We start from the raw sequence: 23,441 nt of genomic DNA on the forward strand, positions 1-23,441 counted from the left end.
AAGCCACTTTAAAAACAAAATCCACAAGGTGTTTAAGTAAGCTATGCAGTTCCACAACATATAAATAGGGTAAGTTTCAAGAGTTCCATATAACCTCTAAAATATATGCTAGCTGAATATTAATGGAGTAACAACATTAATCATAGTAATGCCTTAGTTCTGGTATCACAAGAACACATTTCCTTCATATGGGATGATTCTTGGAGGATGTTGGTGGGATCTCTTCTATGTCTGGTAGAAGTGATGGTAGTGGTGGTGGTGCTCGTGGTGGTGGTGGTGTTCATGTCTTTGTATCATTTGTCCAACTTGGCCTTCATATAAAATGACTGTGGGCAGGTCTCTCACATGTTCCTTTTCTACAACTGTCCCTGGAGACTGGAAGGTTTTGCACATTTGGTGATTCTCCTTTGCCCTCTGCTTATGCTTCTTGTGAACCTGTTGAGATTGCAAGGGGAGGTAAGGAAGATTCTGGCCCACCCGTGCACTTGGGGAAGCCACTGGTATGGGCACCCCTTGAAAAGGTTTATTTCTTACTGCCCTTCCAGGATGCACAGGGGCAACATTTTTGCCCTGGGCCTTGGGAGACCTCACAAAGTGCTTGTTTGAGTCCTGGTTCCGGAGCCTCTGTTGGATTTCTGCAATCTTGGCATACGAATTCTCAGCTAGATTGATGTGGCTTGGATCCACCACCTGGGATTTCCTATGGTGAGCATGGAAGGTTTCAGGTTCATGAGAACGGGATCTAGTCTGATTCACAACTCTGCTTGGTGGGTCATGTTTTTGAGCTGCTGGAGGAGATCCTAGGAAATAACAAGCTGAGTTACTCATCTAGTATTTCAAAGTTTTTAATTAGTAGCATGCAGTTGGCAGGGATAGCATTATTGGCACAGTGAATTTTTCCTAAGGAAGTGAATACAATTATAGCTGTCTAGTTTAATTACGTTTAATAATTCTGACTAGTAAATAATACACACACAAATATACATACCTATATAAAAGAGCATGTGCGAGCGCACGCATATAAAAGTCTTTACATTACCTTGTCTTGGTCATCATCTATCTGAAATTCACCAAAATAACTGCGAGTGGAATAGTAAAACCTTGGCAGAGGACAGGGAAAGGGAGGAAATCCAAATCCCTTTAATTTGAGACAGAAGCCAAAATTCGAGGTATGAACCCACATTCTCTGATTTTTGGGTCAGTAGTGAGTAGAAAACATGTGCTGCTATCATCTTGGGAACAAGCTCCAACATCCAAAAATCAGTCCTCGCCTCACCCATAGACTAAACTTAATAATTTTGATGTAAAGATTGTTCTCCTAGGCTCACCTCCAAGTCTAGCTACACAAACAAGTGCTTCAAAGCAGGCTTGCAGCACATTAGCCACTCCATTGTGATACCACATTCACCAGTAATTATCTTGCAGTATTCACACAGTCCTATTCCTTCCACAAATCACAAAAGGTTCACAATTCACTGCCCCTGATATGGAACATACAACTGAAGAAAGAAAAGACGAAAAGGTTGCAACATAAATTACCAAATTACCTGGCCCAAACTTTGATGTGTAGTTTTCTATTCCTGCAAGATCCAAATAGTGGTTTCTCCTTTCAATGTTCTCATCAACACAATGACGATAGCACCCACTTTGCTCTGGATTGTTCTCACTCTGGTGATATCTGTCAGCAGGAAGCAAAATTACAATTCAGCAGAACTTCTTTAAAGTTGTTATTACCATCTGCAAACCAACAACTAATGGCCCCTTTGAAGTGACAGGAGTTGCTCACAAAGAAACAACAAACGCTTGAAATTCTGGATGACCAGATTTGCTAAGTCGATAGGCCTGAACTGACTGTTCTTTCCCCTCATCATATAAATTGACCCTGATGTTGCAGAGAAAAGGAGGCTTTCAAATTGCATCACACATGCAAAAACAAATAAAATGCTCCTAGGATTTATTACATTCTTTCTTAGGGCCAAACCATTCAACTGATTCTCTAATTTGGACATGCCAAAGAAAGCCTGCTGTTTGATTCATGACTGTTCCCACCGCTATCAGGAAGCGCTGGGGTAAGCCTTGTGTCAGATAAACATTCATGTGTATCTGCTTCAGAAACACAGGCAACAACACAGGTGTAGTAGCTAGAGAGAGCCCAAGAAGAGAAGGCACTAGTAGGATACCCAGAGATAACTGCTGCTTTCCAAAATACAATTAACAAGGTCAGACCAGCCGCTGGCTTCAGAATCTTGACTCCTTTTCCTGCTCAGCTCAGCTTTGCAATTTTATTTATAGCAGAACTATTTCCTGAGAATGAATATCTGAAATACCACTCATTTATAAGGCAGAAAAAAAATCAGGCAGAGGTTTACAGTATTGTAGCCCATAATACCGAACAATTTAGTTCAGCAATTGAAATGGATGTCTGCAGATATGAACAACATTTTCAATATAACAAACAGGATAAGCAGAAAACTCTTAAGTCACTGCCTGTCATTCAGATAGCTCAGTCTCCAAGACCACAAGATAGGCTTTGCTCTTTCTCTGTGTGATTGCACTGATGTCAACCTAAGACCAGAATTTGACCTTGTATCCTACACCAGTTGCTAAATATGGGCTCTGTACTGTACGGTGCCCAGTACTCCACTTTTAGTCTATTAACACATTTCCAGGTTTCCAGAGGCTGCTGATCCCACTGAGCTTTGGCACAAACTGCTTTCCTGGTCTTAGGGTAGTATTGTTCAGGGACATTACAGAACTGAGTCCCCTGTGTCTCTGTCAGACACAGGTCTACAGTTTCTTTGATAAAAGTCACAAGACTTGACCTACCTGGAAGATCGTTTTTGCTCTACTTTGATAGAGGTAGAGTCTCCTGAATGGAGGAGAGTCTGCCTGGAAAGCAGGTAAGCTTTAAAGACTCTGAGTCAGCTTTGAACTCCAGAAGAGACATGGGGTACTGTCAAAAAAGAGGGAATGTCCAGATATTCTTTTTTTTTTTTTTTTTTTTTTGGATACATAGCCAACTCGGTACCTTTCCTGCCTCAGACACACCTTTACAGGTTGTTACACTTCAGCAGGTCAACATAAAAGATCTCTGGGGCTAGAACCTGGTTAACTGAAGTTGCCAAGCATGAACTGCCTACAGAAGCCATTGGGAGTTGCACATATGTGCTGAAGACAGTGCACAGTTAACCCAGAGAAAACACCATTGGGTGTGATCCAACACAATTAAGCAACACTGTATACAGCACTGTCTGTTGAAAACTAAGTGAACAGGGAACATGTTTTTTTGTTACTGTAATAAATTCCATCTCTCATCAAGACAGTGAAGAAAAACTACACCAGTACTGCCACAGCCCTGCATTCTAATAGCTTTCTTACATGCAAGATGACGTTCAGCAATATTCATGCAAATATACTCAGTGAAGCAATTATATGCTGATGAGAGATGTGCTCCACTGTCAAAGAGAACTTAAGTACTTCTGAGAACTGAAACGTCCGGCATCCAGCCCCACAATGCTCTCCTGCGTACACATGGGAAGACACAGGCATGCATCAGCCATGCATCAAGCACAGTGTGTAAAAATATACAGTATTGTTACTGGTTTTTGGTTTGTTTTTTAATAAAAAAAGGCATCTGCTTAAGTGTTTGTAGAGTGTATGAAAGCCCTTTCTAAGCCTCCCACACTGGAGTATCATCCTGACAGCAATAAGCACACAGCAATATAGTAGGTAAGGGGACTAGGGCAGTGACAGAGCACAGGGTAGAAAAATGCAAGGACATTTCCTGAAAGCTATGCTCACTGATAACATAGAGTTTAAAGCAGTCAGGGAGAAATCACTTAAGCAGAAAAAAAAGAGAGTGAGAATGTGTATCTGTGGGTAAAAGGAAGATGTTTTAGAGGCTGATGTGCATCCTATTTTCCCTGTTGCACTAAATGAAATATAAACTAGAATGGCATGAAGATACCCAATCCACAAAGTTGCCTGCCAGTGCTCTTCCACCATCCATTTGTACTACTCTTGCCAGGCAAGCTGTCTCTGAGTCTAGCTACTTGATCTGGATACTTGTACTAGCCCTACAGGTGAAAATTCCTGCCTGTAGCTTCCAGCAGATGAAAAATCTAACCCATCTATCTCCCACCTTCAGGATAGAAACATTTCTATCCATTTTATCTTGAATATTAATCACATCTTGCCTAGAACTCCTAAGTGATTGAATTTGCGAAATGTGTGCACTTCTCAAGTCCTCATTGCTGCTTTCAAAGGGGAAGGCTCTGCATTAATATCGTGAGATTCCAATATGAGCCTCAGGGAGCTTTCCTGAAGATTAGCAATTTGGCCAGAGTGCACAAACATCCCTGCAACATACACAGCGTGGACAGGACATTCTTTGTCCTGTCCACGTTTAATGAAATGCAAAAAACTGTCAGATGCTGACAGTTGTCTGATGCTGATCTGCTCAGCTCAAGATATAGATTTGTTCTGTCTAGGAAGCCTCTAACCAAAGGGATGCGAAAGACAAATGCAGCAGAGCCAGGATTCTGCCCCAACATTTGATGCCTGTGACTGTGGATTTAAGTGGAAATGGCTGCTGTTCGTAAAACCACTACATTTGCAAAACCAGGTCTTTAAGGTGGATGGAAGGGGGACTTTAAACTAAAGGGGATTTTTTGCAGCAGATTATCAAACAAAAATAGTCCATTAAATTCACACAGGGCAAACCTTTGCTAATGGGCAGAGGGAATCTGAACACCACCTCTAGGCCAGCAAGCAAAACCACAGAGTATTCTTTAATTCACAGAAGATTTTGTAGAGAGTTGCTAACAGAAGATTAGAAGTCATTTTAGTCTTTTAATCTGAAATCTGATTGTACTGGGATTTGCTCACTGGGACAACTCACTAGCATTTTTATTCTATCCAAAAAAGGGAGGCACTGTTTTGTTGTCATTTTTAATAAGACTGAATGCTCCTTCTCCTGATAAATTTATTATGTACTTGGACAAATAACCCTAAATCCAATGAAAGCCAGAAGTGGATTTTTATTTTTTTTTTTTAATTTGCAGCTGAAGAAACAAATGCAACTAATGCTTCAATGTCATTACTGTAGCATTTCAGCAAACGCTTCCCTCTGCCTTAGTGTGAAATATAAAATCCTAAAACAGATCAAACCTACACACCAAGATGACCTGTTTGGAGCAACTGATCTAAATTAAAATGCATCAAAATTATCTGCTTTTGATTTGGTTTTCTATCCATTAAAATACCAAATTCAGAAAAGGAATAGCACACCTACATGTGACTGAGAGATTAACATCTTTTTTTAGCTGTAAAAAATTTTAATACTTGAAAAATACATTGCAAATTATTATCACATACTCTGGAGTTCAGTGCAGGTAATATCTATCAGGTAGGCAGAAGTCATGATAACAGGGTAGATACACATGATTACACATTCTCAGAGGAAAAAGGCCTGTTCCAGACTGGCATCCAAAATAAAATTGTACATTCTGTTAGGGAAGAATGAAAAACCATTTTTTATCTAATCTGTAGATGGCTGCAAGTGTACCTGCAACTCTTCATAAAAGAAACCACTGTGCTTATGCTTTATGGGAAATGGATGCACTCTGAGTCACACAGGCTGGATTCCACTGAAAGACAACAGACAGGTATTCTTTCAAGTGGTGAAATGTATTCTGAAACTTATGGAAAAAAAGAAAAGATAAATTAAATTCTCCCAATTTCCCTGCAAGATTACATTAAATGGATTGGTTCTAAGCAAGCAGGCTAATTCCTACATGGATACTACCTAATAACTAATTCTGTAAGGGAGAAGTTGACCTAAAGCTGATGTGGGAGCAGGGAAGCATGGTTTCTGGCAGGTGGGAGTCAGCAGAGATGGCCACTCTGATAAGTCCCTGTGAGGTAAGAAAGAGATGAATTTACTTCTCCTACCAAATGTACAAACACACTTTGTAAGTGGATTTGAGCCACCCCACAGTTGCTGTAAGCCAGAACCACCCCAGCAGAATGGAGCATGGAGTGGGCAGCGTGCTGGAAGCTCTTGCTTGTCGCTTACTCTGCGGAACATAGCCTGTGTAGACCACTTGCTGAAAGCTGATTGTCTGCTGCTCTGCTGCGAGCTCCCTTCTTTCCTCCTTCTGCTAGGTACTGTATCCAGTGCCAGCCCAAAGCTGCTTCCTTTAGGAGGAAAGGTGGTAAGGAGAATCAGGTCTGGTTATGACCTGGTAAACAAGATTGACTTAATAAAGCTTGGAGCTAACTGAGTTGACCAGTGAAAAAGATGGGCTGGAAGGAGGACAGAGAAAGGAAGGGGGTCTGACCTCTAGGAAGATAGAATCACAGAATCATAGAATTGTTTAGGTTGGAAAAGACCTTTAAGATCATCCAGTCCAACCATTAACCTAACATTACCAAGTCCACACTAAACCAATTAAACCAATTAAGGGTAGAGTATACTAAACCATGTCCCAGTGTGCCACGTCTACCCGTTTTTTGAACACTTCCAGGGATGGTGACTCCACCACCTCTCTGGGCAGCCTGTTCCAATGCCTGACTACTCTTTCCGTGAAGAAATTTTTCACAATATCCAACCTAAACCTCCCCTGGCGCAGCTTAAGCCCATTTCCTCTTGTCCTATTGCTAATTACTTGGGAGAAGAGCCCAACATCCACCTCACTACAACCTCCTTTCAGGTAGTTGTAGAGAGCGATAAGGTCTCCCCTCAGCCTCCTCTTCTCCAGACTAAACAACCCCAGTTCCCTCAGCCGCTCCTCATCAGGCCTGTGCTCCAGACCCTTCACCAGCTTCGTTGCCCTTGTCTGGACACGCTCCAGCACCTCAATGTCTTTCTTGTACTGAGGGGCCCAAAACTGGACACAGTATTCCAGGTGCAGCCTCACCAGCGCCAAGTACAGGGGGACAATCACCTCCCTGCTCCTGCTGGCCACACTATTCCTGACACAGGCCAGATTGCTGTTGGCCTTCGTGGCCCCCTGGGCACACTGCTGGCTCATGTTCAGCTGGCTGTCAACCAGCACCCCCAGGTCCTTTTCGGCCAGGCAGTTTGATGATGCTGATGAAACAGATGAAAAGGTTTTAAGACACTTTTAGCCAAAAGGCTGTGCAATAAACTCCACTAGTAGGCACAATATTGGCAGATGGCATCAAAAAAGACACTGCATGTCCTCCAAAGAACCAACAGAAGAAGAAAATTTGAGTAATGGGTGCTACAGATTTGCTTTTTCGTTTTAATATACGAAGTATCCACCCACGGAATCTGCTGAGGTTCCACAGTGAAAAATCCTGTAGTTCCTCTATTTTAACATAATTTTTAAAAATAAAGCAAGCAAGCAAGAAATCAGTGGTTGATGTTTCCTCAGAGGTACCCAGTGCCTGTCAGAAGACAGGGTTCTTTCCCCTTACCTGAGAGAAGCCCGCTGTTTCTTCTCAGAGCTTCTTACTTCTTCATTAGCTTTGCTTTCAGCTCTATGCCTGGCACTCTGCAAATCTGCCAACAAGAGAAAGTACATTATTCTCACATTACCGTCCTCGCTGATCAGCATAACTAACACGCAAATACATTTTTTCTTGTCAGTAGATCAAGATGTAATGTATCATTTCATGTAACCTTCTCAAAAGTGCTTTTGTCCACACGACAGATTTTAGGCAGACATAACCTTGACTGTAGGACGTTAGTCAGGGTTAGGCTGCAAGCCATGCGGCAGGTTAAATGGAGCCACATTCACACTAATATACCTGTCCCTTAGGAGAGCTTGGTAGTGTGGAGCTTGATGCTGTACTAATGCATCGCATAGCTCCCCAGCAGTGCAGATTTGCTTATGACTGCACTTGACTGAGTGGATGTATATATTAAAACTGAGGTAACGAGGGCCTCCTTTTGGATAAGGTGCCCACATCTTCTACTGAAGTATTACTTTAAATCCTTTTAAGTATTTTAATTTAGTACTACTTTATCTACTGAAGTAATTATGCTGATACAACTATTATTAGAGTGAATATAAGGTGAACAGGCCATCAGAGTATAAGCTATTTTGTAATGGCGGACTCTGCCAGTACTGAAAAATGTGCTATTTTTATGCATAGATTCATAAAGGTTACTTATGCTTAATTGTTTATTCTTATCCAGCAGCAGTGACAGCTGTGCACTTGCAAAAAACGTTTTATACCACTACACGTGTTTCCACACAAACTGAGCACTGTAATATCAGCAGAGTTAAGGTGGTACAAGTTGAAAAGGTCTTAAACCTGCCTTGCAGTACACAAAGACAATTACACAACATACAGGTTATTGCTGCTGCCAAGAGAAAACAAGCAGTCAGGAGAGGGAACCCTAATTTGCTGAACAGACACTGAAAGGAGAAGAGACAATTTTGCACCTGAGATCTTAAAACAGGTTCAGGGGGTCTAAAATACCCACAGAATTATTTGCCTTTAAGCATACATTTATTTGTAGTAACAAAATATGAAGACGGATTTTTAGGGGATTCTTGAAGTTTTTCATATTTTTTCCAACAGCGGACTGCACATCCTTACCAGTATGATTTAACAAGATACTCTTTTTCTTCTGGCTGCCATCTGGTGCCACAGTAAGTTTCACTCGCAGAGTTTTGCTGGAACTAGGAGAATGGTTTACTGATGCATCAACTACCTCATAGATGGTATGAAGCAAGCTGGTAATATCCTATAGTTGGGTTGAAACACAAAAAGACATACTATTGTGAAAATGGTATGAAACCTATAGCTTTGATACTTATAACTGTTTCGGACTTGGGACTATTAGATGCTGAAATATCCTCAGAAGTCACTGAATTTAAAAGAGCTGAACTTGCACAGAACCTTACAAGATCCGTTGCTCTCTTCCATTAACCCCCATTTTTTCTAATATAGACAGTAATATAGATCACAGACACAGAAGAGAATGATTCAAGTAGATCCATATTCTTCACCAAATGGTGTAAGATTTATGAAATGGGGCAAACCAGATCAAAACAATAATAAAAGCACAAGGCATTCAGGTTTCCCAAACTGTGATTCAGCAAAATTGTGTTCTGCCTTTTCTTTTCTTTAGTTTCAACAGAACCCAGGAAAAACCATTCATACTGCACTAAAAATTGAGTTCACATGACCAAAACAAATACAGCAATTGAAGAAAATCTTGGACGTTACAGTCTTACTACTTCTTGGGTTAGTTAAATGGTTGATTATATAGAGGGAAACCAGTAAGAGAAGTGACAGAACTGTAAACCCCAGGTCTGGAAATAAATGATGCTTGAATGTCACACTACCATATGCATATTGGGATCTAGCTTATTTTGAAAAATTCAAGCCAGTTCTAAACTTATATTTTTGAACAGCAGAGATTATCCAGCCAGGATTACAGAGCATTCTTTATTACAGAGATTTATTAATTACATTAATGCTCATTAATTACAGAGCATTCTTCATGCATCTCTTTGAAGGCAATGGGATGTGAACAAATGCTTACATGTCTGGCTATATCAGAAAGAACACCAGCCAGTTTTAATAAGCCAATTGTTTCAGACAGGAAAAACACTGTTTAGTTGCTGGTGGTGCTCTAAGGTCTCTCAGGTTGATCTAATCCAGCCAGGCTCAAATAGGGTACTACCTTAAATTGCCAGGATGAAAAGGAGATCTCTCGGCCCACTGCTTTTCCCCAAAGGGATTTCATCAAAAATGGTCTTGGGCAACAACCTAAGGCCAAAGCATACTGATCATTGCAGGCTATGAAGATCCCATTCAATGTACATCTGAGAATGTATCCATGCTGGTCTTCCTATTCCTTGATCTATCCTAGTACCTAAGCTCTTTCCAGATGCCTGCAAGCACAAAGGAAGTACCTAAATCATCCTTTGCTAAGTATAACTGGTTTTGAGGATTAAGAGTCAGGTCTATAAAAATTCAAAACCTCTACAATTTTTTCCTTTGCCCAGGGGTCACACCTGTAACAACAGCAGCTCGAAATTTAGTATGTCCTAATGGTTCCTAGCACTTTAGTACTCAATATACCACACAGTCCTCATTACCTAACCAGCTTTAAAGGTGACACAGAAATACTAATTTCTACTCACACAGAATTTAGGGAAATACTGACCTTATGGCCAGGACAAATGATTTTACAGTAGGTGATTTTCCAGCTCAATAGGCAGAATGAATAACTAAATCCTAAAGGGTCCAGACTTTGTCTTAACATGTACCCTCTCTAACTTTTCTGCACTCAGTGGAATTTCTCCAGACTTGTGAGTTCAAGACAACATATTCATAAAAGAGAGCAGAATTTGCAGTCTCTCTTTTATTTCCCCACTGACATATTTTTTCTACCATTGCTGCAAGTCTCTATATATGGGCGGTTACTACCATGTCAAGTAGCTGCTTTCCATCCTCTTGACAAGAGCCACCGCCTAAAGGTTGAATGAGGGAAAGATTTCTCAGCGACAATCTGGTGGACACCTCACAGCTCTTTAATACATCTCCCTTCTCACACTTCCACCCTAATTTGAAACCTAGCCAGACCGCTAAATAGACACAGCCGTATCTGACAGCCAGCTTGAAGGGCTGGAATTTTATTTCATCTATGAGAAAAACCCAACCAAGCAAGAACATAGACAGAAAACCAAAACATATGTGTTGTTTTATACACCCTCCATAAATTATGTTCTAGGAGCCTTGTGCTATAATCCTACACCTCGACAAGCCAAACCTTCCCCCTTCAGCAGAATACTTTAACACCGTATTTATTCTGAACAGGGCTTCATACGCTCAGCACTTTGGTGAATGGAGCCCTTCCCATACATTCCTTAACAAGTGTTGGTTAGCCAACATGGCATCTTTCCACACAAGGCTACTATCAAGAGGTTATTATCAACTTTTCATTCACAATAATCCATCCTCCTTCCTTTTTTCAGCTACACCAGATGTTTGTTACAAGCTGACCATGTAGTCTATTTTAACTTCAATAGGCAAAGTCTTTACTCCCACTGTCCTTTTACATTATTTTTTTCCAGTGATGAGGTCTAACTTGCTAACTGGCATACAATCTGCCCTTTGTGTTCTGTGAGGGTCTTTCTCAACAAGCCACTTGACTCAGCAGTTTAAAAAGTACTCCCAAACACTGTCAAAGAAGGCCAGATGCAGCATTTGTGTGACACATACTTGGCAAGTCAGAAATATGTACACGCACATATCACATCAGGGCAATTTACATCTCTCAGCCAAACAGGCCCGAATTAACCCAAATTAATGTCCAGGCTCCAAGCAGTTTTAGGAGGCTGCACAGAGGTATCAGGACACCTTGTGGCCTTACGCTCTGCTGCCTGTGCATTTCATTACATGTTTAATACCCAGCTTCCTCCACAACAATCTGAACTGCTCTGCATTCTGGCACTGAACGAACGTGGTCGTCAAACTGGATATATACCAAGATCGAGGTCAGGGATATGCATAAGTAACCACTTAATGCTTATGCTGATGTTTTAAATACCGACAACAACATTTTTATTATAGGACTCATTTACTTGTCATCCTAATTTGGGGTTGGAAATTCTAGCAAACTGACAGTTCTGACTTGGTCAAACAAGTCTGCTAGGCTCATTTGCTACCTACCAAGGTCCTGCATGAGTAGGTACCAGCTACAAGGCAGCCTGAACCTCCTGTTGCTTTCCAGTTATTGCTTCACAATTATAACACACAAATTCCTGAGGCACTGATCTGGTAGGAATGGTCTTCGTCAACGAGTTTGGAACAGTGACTAAAACTACCTTCTCACAGCCCTTTTTTGGAAGCTAATATGGTAATGGCTTCTTGTCAAATTAGTAGCACTAGACCATTAAAATATACGTTACAAAATTTGTATTTTATAGTTATGTCTATATTTACCCCCAAAAGAATTTTCATCTTCCAGTAGCCTGCCAGGAGACTGAGGGAATTTATGTTCCCCTTGAAAGCTGTCCCACCAAATATTATATGCATTTAAATTCCTTAAAGAACTGCCTAAAACCACTGAGACAGCCTTACCTTCTACACATCAACTTGTGCATTTCAGTGTCCTCAAGAAATTTAGCATCAAAAATCAAGAATAAAAGCTAGTTAAATTTTCCTCTTTTCTGGTACACCAACCAGTATGTCTCAGAGACCACCTACCAAAGAATCTAACTTTTCTGCACAATGGATTATGATTTTTACTAGTCACATGATTGTGGAACTGCTTTGGTTAAGGCTGCTTGGCACTTCCCGCACACAAAGTTTCACCCCACATTTCTCAAACTTCTTCCCTTTTAACATGAAAAATAAACAGGAACAGATTTTTCAGTGTTTCCCATTTTTCCAAAAATATCATTTGCTTGTTTTTTTTACTGAAATGTAGTTTTAAATCATTTCTAGTTAAAAATCATTGTGGATTTTTAAATTAGTATATTAAATGGGTAAAGAGAAATAATTAAAAAAAAAAAATTCTCCTTTATAGCAAACGTATTATATTTAGAGGGGAAGTAGGCTGCATGAATCTTACTAACTTTTGAAGGGCTTCTAGTGTGCAGAATTTCTGCTGGGGTAGCAGTTTAATCAAGTAAGAAAACTGAAACCATGATGATTTTCCTCAAAGAGGAAAGCAAATGCTTGCTGGGTAGTATCCAAACAGCCAGCACACGCCATACCCAGATTTATTTGTGTCTTGCCTACTGAACACTACAGTTGGTTTTTCCAGAGCTGAAGGATTTAACAGCGTTAATCTGTATGTTTTTCACATCCTTTTTTTTATCAAGCAGTTAATACAACAAAAGAGCAACTTTAATAGATTGCCAGAAATACCTGCATTAGAAATACTAAAAAGCAAACAGTTAAGGCCACACATGTATGCTGCACTCACACATGTATCTGCAGAATACTTTACAGATCTCCAGTAGGAGATTACCAGGAATTTAGAACTTTCAGAGAAACTAACAGGTCTGCAAAAACAAGAACAAATGACACTGAAGTATTCTTCACTCTTTACCAAACTCATGTGACTGAGAAAGTCACTATTCCAGGTTTTAATTTTTTACTTCTGAGGAACATTAGTGGTACAGGGACATCCCTATTTTTCCAGTATTAGTGTAGCTTATCATCATAGCACTAGTTAGCAAACTAGAGATTCTGTAAAGGAAACTAAGAGGCTTTTCCAGCAGAATTAATTTAACAGAATGAGTCATTTGCACCAAAAAAAAAAAAAACCAAAACCAAAAAACCAACACAAACTAACAAACAAACAAAACAAACAAAAAAGACCAAGAATTAAAAAAAAAAAACAAAAAAAAACCAAAAAAACCCCACTGAGTTTAATAACACTGAAAGAAAACATTCCCTTTGATTCTTTGCAACTTGTCTGGGAGAGATGTCTTTGGCTCCCAACAAAACCAAAAGAGAAAGACGTATTTTCTCTTACTATTTCTCTCTGGCACAAATCCACCAAATCTAATGGCTGAAATGATGGCCCCTCTGATACAGACAGGTGCTACTCCTCTATCTGTTGGTTCCATTGCTGCTTCTATATCATGAGTTAATACAATGTTGACAAACAGAGTGAAAACCAGCAGATTTCAAGATAAGGGTCAGGCTGATAATTGGTAGCCCTAGAAAAGCCAGTATCCTTCGCCAAGCCAAAGACTTGGTGCTGAGTTCTGAATGCAGAAATAACCTCAAACCTTTTCACTCATTACAGAGGATATGAGCAAAAATAACTGAAAAGGAAAAGAAATAAACAGAAGAGGAAAAATTGGGTATTTAATGTAAGATACAAAGAACATTTTTAGCATTAAAAATGCATAAAGAGAAACATCAGTATCTGTTCATTACCTTTCCTTCAGAAAAAGAAAAGTACAAATGTCTCATTTGTACTTTGTTTGTAGCCTGATTTTTACATACAGCAGGATGTTTTTATTGCAACATCAGCTTTGTTTGATCACACATGTTTTTGAATCATTCTTATTTGGAACCTGAAAGGAGCGTCACTCGCTATCTACTCAACAACTAGTCTAGAAGAAATTCCATTTTTTTACTCCTGACAAGAAACTTTCTTGTGTGCTTATTCCTGTGAAGTCACTCACCAAAGAAACTCAATTTTCCAAGAAAGAACTAACTGGGGTGGGAGGGTGCGGGGGGGAAAGGGAGGGGAGGCTAGTGTTTATGAAGTATAATTACATTCAGAGCGCTCAATATAAAACCTCATGGATCAAAACACATTAGTTCAATTACCAAGTTTCAAGTCCGATTACAAATATCAGTGTGAAGATAATTACAGTGCAGCTGTCAGTTCTAAAAAGGCCTGCAGTACATAATGAATTGTCCTCTTATGGCTTATGCAATGAAGAGAAACATTATTAGGCAAGTTTTGTAATATACATATTAGAGTAGGAAAAGTTATCTCTCACTACACCAAAAGGACAGAATAATGGTCGCCTTCTATGGAAGAAAAAGCAGTAGTTTAATAACATACAGTAATGCTAATTTTATAATTTGCCATCCCAATAATTATGCTTTCATAATGTGTGTATCTCTTCAAGAAGCACGACTAGATCTGAATTTCTAATTATAAGGACTACAGAATAAGTCACATAGACTCTAGGAGGAAATCAAAGCGGTATTAAGTTCTGAAGATGTTGTTAAGATCCAGAAGAAGTTTCACTAAGATGGAATTTGAATGCTCTTGCAGTGATCTGTCATTGTGTAAAACCCAAGGGAAATTTTTATCCAGTAACTAAATCTTATTTACAATTTTCAAACATTTTAATGAAAAAACCATTTAGTCCACTTGTAAAATTGCACCCCACCTACATGTCTCTTACAAACTTAATTTAACACTGTGTATTCCTTTGGAAACTCTCTGGACATGAAGTCCAATGTTCTAAACACAATGACTTTGAATCAAATAAAATGGATGTGGGTGGGCAAGTCACTTCCTCCTCCAGTGTCTCACTTTTCCAACACGAAAAACAAGAATGATAAGGCTGACTCCTTTTTGTAAAGCACCTCAAGGTCTACAGATAGAAATGTGACTTAAGAAATTTCATCTCTCTGTTACTTCTGGCTATAAATCCAGGAGACATTAAAGTGAAATTTTCAAAGAAGGAGAAAAGGTCCACACTAAGCTCTTCTCACCAGAACACTGGACTTTTGTTTAGAAAAGCTGACCGGTTCTGAAAGCATTTTCATCAGCTCACTAAATGGCACTGGCACAGATCAGCCCTCTTCCTCAGACTGTCTATTCTGTCCCTGATCCAGCAATGTGCTTCACATACTTTTAACTCAAAGCACGTGTTCCATTCATTTTAATTGAAACTATTCACACGTTTAAGGTTCTCCATCGTTAAGTCCTTTGCCGGATCAGGAGCAGAGGTGCTTAACAAACGATAGTATCACGCCCACTCACTGTGTTGACTGCCAGTGTCTCAGGGGCTAATAGAACAAGGAATTCCATGTCATACGAAGAGACTGAAATTCCTCTTTTGTGGCCAAGATTATCTATGAGCTGCTATCGTTAGTCATTCTTGCACAAACAACTCTTAAATTGCATCTGGATTCAACAGAAGACAACCAACAAGATGGGTTATACAAATGGCACTGGAACAGCTTGCAAAAGAAGTGTGTAACATAACCGGGAAACTCTGCAATGGTGCATCCTATTTGTTTCTATCTTTGGTCACATGTAAAGAGCTGAAAATTATCAACCTATTTGGTCCCTTGGTTCAAAGAATTTTTTTTGGCACAGGTTCAAGCCTGAATATAGCAACCCCCAGACCTCAGAGTAGTATAATTTTCAATCCCTGCACAGATTTGGTTTCAGTTAAGCTGCAGTCTGCTCTTGTAGCAGGGAGAGCTAGCATTTGGCTGTAACATATTCTCTAAGTACAGTCAAATTAAGCTCTTTGGTGTACCACATAATCACAAATAATTATTGTATACATACTTAAAAGCATATTCTCGTTACATTCAGCACATGGAACTCCCACTGACATTAATGGGAATTCCATGCCTGAATGTAAAGGACACCCATGTGTGTGGGTTTGGGTTTTGTGTGTTTTTCCCCTATTCTTTGAGAGTCACGATAATCTTGTAATGAAGACTTAGCCTTGGGTCTTGAAAGATCTGGGTTCAATCTGCCACGAGGTTCTTGTGAGACCTTGGGCAAATTATTTCATTTTTCTGGTCTCTGTTCCCCATACGCAAACAAATACAATACTACTTCCCCCCCCCCCTTCTTCTTGACCCCTCTATATATCTTGTCTTCCCATTTGAAACTCTGGACTTGGCCTGTAACGTTTCATCTACTTACTCTCTTGCATGAGGGGCACAGATTTCATTTGACTATTCAAAGCACTATCAGAGTAGAGACAATAAAAAAAGCCTAGCAATGATGTTCATATACATGTTAAAAACCCTGAACAACCACCACATTTGGCAATTTGTTCACAAATGTCAAAAGAGATGCTTCAGTCTTCTAGGAAAAATTTCTGCCCTCATTTGGTGTCTAAGGCCACTATGCTTTCCGTATTTGTCCTATTCATTTCAATCAGTTCTCAGCAATTTTCACAGACACCAGCGTAAGAGCCAAGAGAAACAAAAACTGTCAATTTTCAGCTGATTATCCGAAGGCTCAGGAGTCAGTAAACACACCTCACAAAAGAAATCAATGACAGCCCATTGCAGTAAATCTCAGTAAAAGACATTCTTCTAGAAGAAGTATCATTCAATTTGGATAGAAATCATTCTGAAAAAGGACTGTATTCTAATCTATACATCCACTTCTTTGGCTTCTTATTTGCACAGGAAATACAACTTAAAGACATCCTGATAATAAAAAATACACATGGGTAGGCTTTGACAGCCACTCACTATGGTCCTCCAGCAAGTATCATCAATGTTATTTACACTTGGAGGGAGAAGGCAGAGATCAGCCTAATATTCATGAAAACAACAGAACAGTATAGTTAGTCCTACTGGAAAGAATGTCAGAAAGCAACCTTGCTATTTGGTTAGCTTAACTCTGAAAAGCAGGATAGAAGCCAGAACAATATACATTTGCAGGGGTTTATTTTGACAATGTGTTTAGTTGTTCAGTTGTTTCAGATATTTTTCCTCCTCAAATGCCAGTACTATTTTTTAAAGGCTAATCCCAGATATTAAACAACAACCAGCTTAGGAAGTGGTACAGTACATCTGAAAACAGTAAACTACTGGTGGGATTGTTTCTAGGCGGGAAGGGTCCATGGAAACTGCTGTTTAAATTGGCAGGACACCTCTATTTCATAGAAGAAAAAAATGTTCCTGTTATAAAACACTTCTCTTGTTAGCAAACGCTGCACACAAAGGGGCAGCTGTACTTTGCTTACCTCGCGTGTGACTCTTCCGTTGTTATCAAAGTCATACAGTGTGAAGGTCCATTCTTGCCTGTTATCTTCCTCTACAGACACATCACATTGCAATTCCTAAGAAACATGCAAAGAGCAGCTGATTACCTGAAGCAAAAGGCCTGTTTGCAGAGGAGACTCTCTGTAGAAGGAGGCTGCTTCCTTGCTTTCTTCCTCCCTCCCTTGCGGGAGGAAGCTTTCAGGGTATGTCCCAGGGAGGCCTCTGTCCACCACAATGAAGGAGTCGCATCACAATCACATGATAATCCTAACTCCCTTGGGTTAGACTTCGGGGAATCTGCAAGATGCTTTCTACTTTATTGTAGAAAACACAAAAAGGTACAAGAAAACTACTCCCTGAAGCTCTTGAAATATAGTAAGGTTTCCCACTAAAAAGTGAGAAAGAAAACTCTGCTTAACTCCGGAAGAGAAAGATAACAGAAACAGACTCGCAGAATGAGGCAGTACACCACAGTGCCAGGAGAAGTCATTAATACAAAGTAGATATATGGCACAAATCCCCACCAGTGAGACCTGTCCTTGGTACAGATATTTGATACCCAAAGGTTGTCAGAGTTAGTGCAGCACAGCATCATGCCACCGAAGCTCCTGCAACGGAGCCTGCCTAGGAACTGGCAGGTAAGAGCGACCTGGGAATAGCGCCTGGTCCTTATTTTAACTGTGCTTGTTACTGAGAGTGTGATCTGTGGAAAGCCTGAAAGAATCAATTTGTTAAAGGAAAAAAAAATCCTCAAGCCAAAACCAAGACTTCAGTCAAGAACAAAGGATGCACTTTGACTGACTCCAGTCACCTGGGTGCAAATCGTTTGTTTTCTCTCAAGACCTGTGCAATCAGAATTATCCAGAGCCACAACAAGGCAAAACAGAAAAGTTACAGTGCAATTAAAATGAAAGCCACTGTATGCAAGTAAAATAAACAGCTCCAAATAGCTTCAGCATGATAGAGCTCAAAATACCTGGTTGATCTTCTGACTTGAAACCAATTCCCTACAGCAGTTACCGGTACCCCCTGTCCCCTGCCGAGTTCAAAGGCAGTCTCTCTCAGTCGTAACAAGCCTGGCTGAAAGCTGCCAAGTGCCCCACACTCTACTGTGGAAACACAGTTTCATATTACATAAACATTCCCGGCACCTTTAAAAGCCAAATCACATCCACCTCAGATTTAGACCTCTTGTCTCAACACTTGCGTTTCTGATTCTTTTATACCTTTGAAACATTTACCAATCTCTTAGCTCCTAGCGTACATAGCTGGAAAACCTTCATTTGTAGAACAAGGGAAAAAAAATATCAATACTTGGTTTCTTGCCACGTATTAATACTTCCCTGTCCCACATTGCCTAACATAACATCTTTATGTGAGGATGTGCTCTGCTTAGTTAAGAGCCATGGCAACCTTCCCTGCATTAGTCATGGAGCCTAGTACCAAGTGCTAACCTTTATGGCATGCCAAGAACTACTTGGGAACAAACACAGACTTTGCCGGTACGGTGGAGTTCCAGCTACTCTGGCACCAACCATGTTGACAGGTGTCCTCCAACGTTCAAATATCAAGGCACTGTTAATTGCAACTTATCATGCCTTTCCTGTCTGCAAACGTCTGCTGCTCAAGGTAGAATACAAAATGTGCCTAGAAAAAGAGTTATTGCTGTGCAAAAAAAAAAAAAAAAACGGCAGGAAAAGTCACCTCCCCCCAGAAGGCACACAAGCACCTAGCAACACCTGAACTGCCTATGGGAAAGCTACCTCCTTTTAATCAGCCTTAAAACAGTAAAAAATAAAATCGTACCAGACTACTAAACCTGCTCTAGAGAAGGAAACGAACACTCAAGCCATGCTGCAAGGTGGCTGCATGCTCTTTTAAATAACAATTGAAGAACGAAAAGCTCATTACTGTGACAGGCTGACAGCACTGAAAGGTAGAAGTTTGCCATGTCTGCTGGAGTGCAGAGAGATGAAAATTCGTGCTGTTTCTTGCCGGTACCAGAGTATCTTCCTCCTCACCAAGACAGACAACCCTCTAGCCAGATGACAGCATGTTTCAATACTCCTATTTATTAAATCACTCCCTATATAAACAAAACCTGCCAACTACACACAGTATCTGGCAGTTTTATGATGTTTGTAAGTCTACAAGGAAATAGACCATCAGACTCATTGCCCTCCAGGATCCTTTTCCTCCTGCCATGTGATCAGATGGATTTCCCAGGTAGCAGGTCAGGGTTATTTCACTTCGGAAGCCCAGGCACAGAAGACTGATGGTTAAGGAAGCTTTCACAAACATCTTTTACACTAGGCAGATTTAATCAAGTCCAATAGTCCATGAAAGTCAGTCTAAAGATTTGAGAACATGGTAGCTGGCATAATAAATTACTAATGAAAGCATCATAGATAAAGGGTTAAATGGAATGCCTCTTCTTACTATACATTTCAGATCCTACAGAGGCATGATCATCATGTGATCCTCTCCAAACCTGGAAACAAATCTCACTGATCACCTCATCAGAAGCACCAATAGCAAGACACTGACTTGTGCCAATTCTGCTTCCTCCTGTACCCACTACAATCATAGGGAGCTATATACATGCATCAGAGGACACCGTTTGGTCCACAGGTTATTTTTCTACCATAATTATGTCAGCACAGTGAAACTTTAAAATACAGAGGACTTACTTCAAATTTCAGTTGCTTCTTGGAACCTGTGCGTGTGTCACCTTCTTTTTCTGCCTTCTTTTCATCTCCACTGCAAACTCCATCTGTCTTCTCTGGAGGCAAAGCCACTGCAAAAAATGTATTTAAGAAAAAATGCTTATAAGGAAATGTCAAAGTAGTCTTATATTTGCAAATCTGTCTTTATATTTAGGGTGAAATTGATTTCAGCAAACTTGTATGAGAGGATCATTATACTTGATTTCCTTTTGTGTTCACTACACGTCTGGGATAATTTCAGCAGACAATCTACCAAGAGCTTTTGGTACACAGCCGCTCCTACAAACATCACTAGAGTCACAGGAAGTTCAAACACAGTATTATGAGAATATAAATCAGCAGAACTGTTACTGTAAATAAGTTGAATAATTTGCAAAATATTGAAAGTTTGTGACATATTGCAAAAACACATTGCATTCATCAGCAGTGTATGAAGTAATGAAGCTGAAATGAAGTCCTCATCCTGTTCCAATTTCCCTCTTCAAATACACAAAAACCTTACTACCCTCCAGAAAGGTAATTCTACTTGCCAAAAAGGTTAAGCTGCATTTTTTCAAGGATATATGAAAAAATATATTTCACCTAAGTTTCAATTTAAAACATTATGCACTTGCATAATTCAACAGGACTTATGAAAAGCATCAATATTAGCATCTGTCAGACATATATCACAACATATCATAACATATATCAAATATATAACAGAAAGATATGTATACTTCTCATGTAGATTAAAAGACAAATGCCCAGGAACTTAGCAGCTGTGCCTTTGGCTCCTGCAGAGGCACTCAGCCTTGCACATGATGAAACTCTATGTCCGAAGAAAATTAATTCTATATTCATTAGAGTTATGAAAACATACATAAACAGGTTTTTTAACCCTACCCTCAAACTTTTTAGAAATTATTTTTTTCATACATCCACATACCTCTGCCAATGTTATGCCCACACTTCATTAGGCATAGCAGTAATCCTGCCTACTCCCCCAAAAATAGAAGATATTGCGAGAATGTGGGTCTTAAAGTTAGCATTTTTTCTCTTGCACTGCAGCATTTGCATTTACCCAAAGCCTTTATCCTAATGCGGTGTAGGAACCATTTCTTGGGGATGCCTCTGTAAGTAAGATCTCATGTAAGTGCCAGTTCAGCAAAGTCAGATTCCTTACAAAAAAGGAGACATGATCCCCTCCAGTTCAGGATAACCCATTTCAAACTGGGTCTACTCTGTGGCTCTCCGGGTGTTCGGCACTACTGAGGTGCCTCCCAAACATTCTCCCAGGAAAACTCTAACATGCTAGAAATGAAGATGTTATATTAGTCATTTTTCAGCATTTTCTTTCTCATTTAAATAGAACAATTAGCTTAAAAAAAAAAATCTACCCTTACCATAGCTTTATACTCCCAGTAATTCCAAAAGCTAAGATTTCTGCCACAACATTCACATTGACACACTGCAATATATATCACATTTTCTAGTCTTATTTATTTGCTTAGATTTAACACTATTGTATTACTTCTTTTTTTTTTTGTTTTCAAAACTGTGGTATACTATAAAAGAGTCTGGATGTGCAGGAAAGAAAGGGGGAGTGAGGCAGAAACCCAAACCTTTGGATTTCCTGACTTTGATAGTTATTTGCAGTTTTGATGTTATACTAACATCAGCTTCCCAACACGCACATGTAATTTGCATTGTACAAATGCAAGTAGGAATGGAGTTTATTATACATATACTCATACACTGATACACTTTGATTTCTACTCCAAGCCATGTTAGGATTCCCTACACCAAACATAAGCTAAGCAGGAAGGTCAGCTGGAAGAAGAGAAAGCTCACTTCACAGCAGTTTCTTCCCTTGTCCTTTTAACCTGGTGTTATCAGATGAACAGGGACTGTTTCTTAGGTTTTTGTATAGTGTCTATCATAATGAAGGCACATATTAAGATAAATATTACTTATACAGAACTCTGAGGTATATCTGAAAAAGGGTCATTTGCTTTATACTCACTTTGTCCATAAATACAACTCCATGTTCCTGAAAGTTCAAAACTAAGGCCACAAAAAGACCCCCATAAAACAAAAGACAACATTTGGTTGCCTACCTTAGACCAGCCTTGTTGTTTCCTTCTAAAACCAACATGAAATGAAAAGGTAACATGGGCCTTCGTAACAAGGACAGTTATATTGACAGTGGTTCTTCATAACTATCAAATATGCCCCTTGATTTTCAGTGGCTCCTGTGTACCAGTGATTGTTTCTCACACGAATGGTTCGAATGGTTCGAATGGTTCTAAGCTTGGTAGAATCATTTGCATGAGGGGCTTTTGCAATCCCTCACAATCTCACTCTAGGGAATGTGAAATAAATGAAAGCTGGGCTGGTATGACCCCTAGCTTCATTGGAACAGTGGACAACCAACTGAAAAAAAAAATCCACCCCTGTTATCACACATACTTTTAAATGTATAAAGGTACATAATGGCCGAAAGCCTTCTACAGTGGTCTTTTGTCTGTTAAGGGATAGCATCCCAAATGACATCGGCATGGCAAAAAACATTAGGCTGAGAGCACTGAGGAGCAGATCCAGCACACAGTGACTATTCCCTGCCCCAATACTCTTTGTTGGGTTTTTCCGTCAAAATGAGGTGTCTTACAGAGCATTCTCTCCCTTCCACCACCACGCTTTTGCACTGTGCTGAAAGCTGCTGGCGTGTGCAAAGAGCACCAGAGTTCCCCAGTCCACAGTGTGCTTCAGAGAGGAACAGCACAGAGTTACCTTCTGGTTTCAGGAACAGCACTTCCACTGGCATGTTTAGTAACCTTTCTGGATGCACAGTGTCTGTGTTCAGATAGGAAGTTTTCACTTTAATGTATAATTTATGTAACAGAGGAAAAAATGTGCTCTGACAAATTAGTCTTCTCAAAAAACAAGGGTTCATCTATTGGAGAAGGAGGGGATACATCTTGCAGTACACTCCTTGAGAGAGTTTAAATACTGTATGCCAGAAATTATCCTCTTTAAGCTTCGCTGACCTTTGATCTGAAGAACTCATTGGCTTTGCTGCTCCAGGGAATTATCCTTTGAAATCAGTTACTCATTTTGGAGCTCAGATGAAATGGGGAAATCTGGTGATCTCATCCTGATGTCAAGTTTCATTCAGCAAAGCAAAATGAAATCTAAACGAGGAAACTTTAAAGGGGAATATGGAGGTATTAAAATAATATTTGCGAGTGATCAAATAATGTGTCTGTGCATATATCCTTGTGCGCCTTATCCAAA

The 23,441-nt window shown here is 39.8% G+C and overlaps 1 protein-coding gene across 1 annotated transcript in view; it reads right to left on the minus strand.

Annotated features, from left to right (window-relative positions):
* Positions 1-225: 225 nt before the first annotated feature.
* Positions 226-23,441, minus strand: part of NKD1 (NKD inhibitor of Wnt signaling pathway 1) — a 112,387-nt gene continuing 89,171 nt past the window's right edge. Inside the window, exons 5-10 of the mRNA XM_075715729.1 lie at positions 20,130-20,236; positions 17,421-17,516; positions 8,575-8,722; positions 7,444-7,528; positions 1,548-1,678; positions 226-800 (exon numbers count right to left, since the gene is read on the minus strand). Coding sequence (XP_075571844.1) covers positions 226-800; positions 1,548-1,678; positions 7,444-7,528; positions 8,575-8,722; positions 17,421-17,516; positions 20,130-20,236 — 1,142 coding nt within the window. The remainder of the gene's footprint in view (positions 801-1,547; positions 1,679-7,443; positions 7,529-8,574; positions 8,723-17,420; positions 17,517-20,129; positions 20,237-23,441) is intronic.

This window comes from Pelecanus crispus, chromosome 8, assembly GCF_030463565.1.
Source record: "Pelecanus crispus isolate bPelCri1 chromosome 8, bPelCri1.pri, whole genome shotgun sequence".
In the NCBI taxonomy this organism is placed as follows: Eukaryota; Metazoa; Chordata; class Aves; order Pelecaniformes; family Pelecanidae; genus Pelecanus; species Pelecanus crispus.